At 40.1% G+C, this 2,723-nt stretch overlaps 2 protein-coding genes across 2 annotated transcripts; one reads left to right on the top strand and one right to left on the bottom strand.

Moving 5' to 3' along the window:
• Positions 1-239: 239 nt before the first annotated feature.
• On the top strand, positions 240-1,591 carry LOC7478825 (germin-like protein subfamily 2 member 4). The gene is made up of 3 exons (XM_002302660.4): positions 240-444; positions 633-741; positions 853-1,591. Exons 2-3 carry the CDS (start codon positions 636-638, stop codon positions 1,398-1,400), a joined length of 654 nt encoding a protein of 217 aa, XP_002302696.1. The 5' UTR covers positions 240-444; positions 633-635; the 3' UTR covers positions 1,401-1,591.
• Positions 1,592-2,212: 621 nt separating this feature from the next.
• LOC18096412 (putative expansin-A17) lies at positions 2,213-2,723 on the bottom strand. Its single transcript, XM_024594236.1, has 2 exons — positions 2,626-2,723; positions 2,213-2,531 (listed from the first exon to the last, which is right to left on the bottom strand). The coding sequence occupies exons 1-2, from the start codon at positions 2,721-2,723 to the stop codon at positions 2,213-2,215; spliced, it is 417 nt and encodes a 138-aa protein (XP_024450004.1).

Below are 2,723 nucleotides of genomic sequence, written 5' to 3'. Positions count from 1 at the left end.
AAATACATGCCAATGATGTTTTTTTATTTTTTAAAATTATTTTTGACATCAGTACATCAAAACGATCCAAAAAGTACAAGCCGTACTTAATTTTAGCAAAAAAAAAAAATTTAAAATTTGATGAAACACACTTACAAACAAACGTTGATACAAGAGCCGCTGCTTAGAAAAAAAAAAAAAAAAAAGCAGATAAAACTAAAGTTCGGTGGTAGAGCTGTCCCATCTCAAGCACCCAATTTCCTTGTTTCTGGTTCTGGTGCTGGTAAAGGTTTCCTTCAAGGCCTAATTTTCTGACTCTCCAGTATAATCATGGACCCAAAACTTGCAGGTTTCTCTCCCTTTAAGCCTTGCCCATCTGTCACCTAATCCTTGAAAGCCTTCTTTTTTCGCTTCACAATGAACAACCTGTACGTTATAGCTTGATTAATTTAGACGCTAATTGAGGTATGCATTTCTTTTATTAATTTAACTGACCCACCAGAAACCCAGGTAGTATTCGTGATCTATATAGAGAAATCGGTTCCTGCTATAAAATATTGCTAGGGCTTCCACATCGAGACCAGAACAGGACCTGTCCTTCCTCTGCATCATAATAGTCTCCTTGATAGCTGTACTTCTGTTTTCCATCACAGGAAATGGCAGCTGTTGTCACATATCTGGTCATCTTTACTGTCATCTCCAGCGCCCTTGCTTACGATCCTGACATGCTTCAAGACCTCTGCGTGGCTAATACTTCTGCAGGTATGTTTCGTGTAGCTTTGTTTGAACGGGGTTCTTTCTGTTTATAAAACACCGCCCCAGTCTTTGCACAACGATTTGACCGACATTATTAATTCTGGTTGCGTTTTGCAGGAATTAAAGTGAATGGGTTTACATGCAAGGCAGAGACAAATATCACTGAAGCTGATTTTTTCTTTGACGGTCTAGCCAAACCAGGAAAAGTTAACAATTCAGTAGGATCACTTGTAACAGGAGGCAATGTTGAGAAAATCCCAGGCCTAAACACCCTAGGCGTGTCACTGTCTCGTATTGACTATGCACCTGACGGCCTTAACCCACCTCACACTCACCCCCGAGCCACTGAAATGATCTTTGTGTTGGAAGGTGAACTGGATGTTGGATTTATCACCACTGCAAACAAATTGATCTCAAAGACTGTCAAGAAAGGCGAAGTCTTTGTGTTCCCTAGAGGTTTAGTTCATTTCCAGAAGAACAACGGTGACAAGGCAGCCTCTGTAATTTCAGCATTCAATAGTCAGTTGCCTGGTACCCAGTCCATTGCCATGACCTTGTTTACTTCAACCCCAGCAGTTCCTGACAATGTCTTGACTAAAGCTTTCCAAGTTGGTACCAAGGAGATTGACAAGATCAAAACCAAGCTTGCCCCCAAGAAGTCCTAATTTTGTTCCTAAAAAAATTCCCAATTCGGTACTATGCTTGATAAAGTCTCTTTGTTGATATTTGTAATTATATATTTTCTTCTTCTTTTTTTCCCTGAATTGAAGAATGCTATTGGATATAAGTTGATGTTCGCTATATCTTAAATTAACAGCAAGAGAAATAATAATACTGTCCCGGAATTATGAGTCAAGTTATACTATAGTTTTGACTTGCAACTTACACTTACATGCATCCATTGTCTTCAGCAGGTTGTTATTTTAAATTTAGTTTAGTTTTTCTAGTTAGATTATTAGAATCTGGGAGGGTACCTTTTCTTTAATACTATAATTGCTGAAAAACTTCGACGAGGTTGCTATCTATTTCTTACGATATATACATACCACCCCTTCATCATCTGAGTGGATTGACCGTGACGATGAACTTGCAGGAATTGCCACAGCTAGCAACCATGCTGATGATTACAGAAACGGAACCCGGCATTTTCATAATTTTTTTATGGGCTTAACTGTAGTTTTATGTTTTAATCTGTTTAGTCAAGTAGGTTTTCATTTTTGTCATCTGTGAAACCATGGGAGCTGTTTTATGGAACTGATGCATGTACCCTCAAGAACACCTGCGTTGCGGCGCAGATTATATGACAGTGCTGATTAGCCATAATTCGCCAGAGCTATACTCTCAATGTTCCATTTTTTTTTTCTGACTGTTTTTTTAATTGGAATTCACTTTCAAAAAGAGAGTAATTTCCCACAAACAAACGTGGCCTGAGACAAATGGCAAAGGAAAATTGGCACATCGTGAGGAACTTTGGCACCTATGCGTGAATTTGAACATTGCTTCTGAAGGACTGCCCGAATGCCCAGTTTGAGGGAACCACGTTGAGGGCTGTTACGATCTTCCAATCACTGGTTTGGAGTTTGAAGGACAGGCTCTGACCATTTAGATAGCTTAGGCCCTGCCAATTGGCACCCCAATTTCTTGTCATGGCTTCCCATTTATTGGATTTAGACCCTTTGATCCATGCCTTAGAGATCTGATCTCCAGCTCCCCCGACATTTGATATAAGCACCGGCTCAAAGTAGCTCCCTCCATTGATGGTAAATCTGAAGCCTCCCCTTCTCTTGCATGTCACCCTGATGTACCAATACCGTTTAAAACAACAAGCCAACCACATAATTAAATACTATTGTCGGAACGGAAGAGCTCTGAATATTGATGAGAACATACTTTCTGTAGAGAATAGGTACAATTCCAGCTCTGTACTTGGCTATAGCCTGGAAGGCAGGTCGAGACAAGTCAAAGGGCGGTGAGGAGGGTTGCACCAT

Source organism: Populus trichocarpa, chromosome 2 (assembly GCF_000002775.5).
Source record: "Populus trichocarpa isolate Nisqually-1 chromosome 2, P.trichocarpa_v4.1, whole genome shotgun sequence".
Taxonomy (NCBI): domain Eukaryota; kingdom Viridiplantae; phylum Streptophyta; class Magnoliopsida; order Malpighiales; family Salicaceae; genus Populus; species Populus trichocarpa.
The sequence above is the reverse complement of the archived record's forward strand: the minus strand, read 5'-3'. Positions and strand labels throughout refer to the sequence as shown.

Excerpts from the sequence above, each read along its gene's own strand:
- LOC18096412 (XM_024594236.1), bottom strand. The coding sequence starts at position 2,723 with ATGGTGCAACCCTCCTCACCGCCCTTTGACTTGTCTCGACCTGCCTTC. Across the intron at positions 2,532-2,625 it reads GTACCTATTCTCTACAGAAA|GGTGACATGCAAGAGAAGGG; the intron begins GTATGTTCTCAT and ends TTGGTACATCAG.
- LOC7478825 (XM_002302660.4), top strand. The coding sequence starts at position 636 with ATGGCAGCTGTTGTCACATATCTGGTCATCTTTACTGTCATCTCCAGC. Across the intron at positions 742-852 it reads CGTGGCTAATACTTCTGCAG|GAATTAAAGTGAATGGGTTT; the intron begins GTATGTTTCGTG and ends TGCGTTTTGCAG.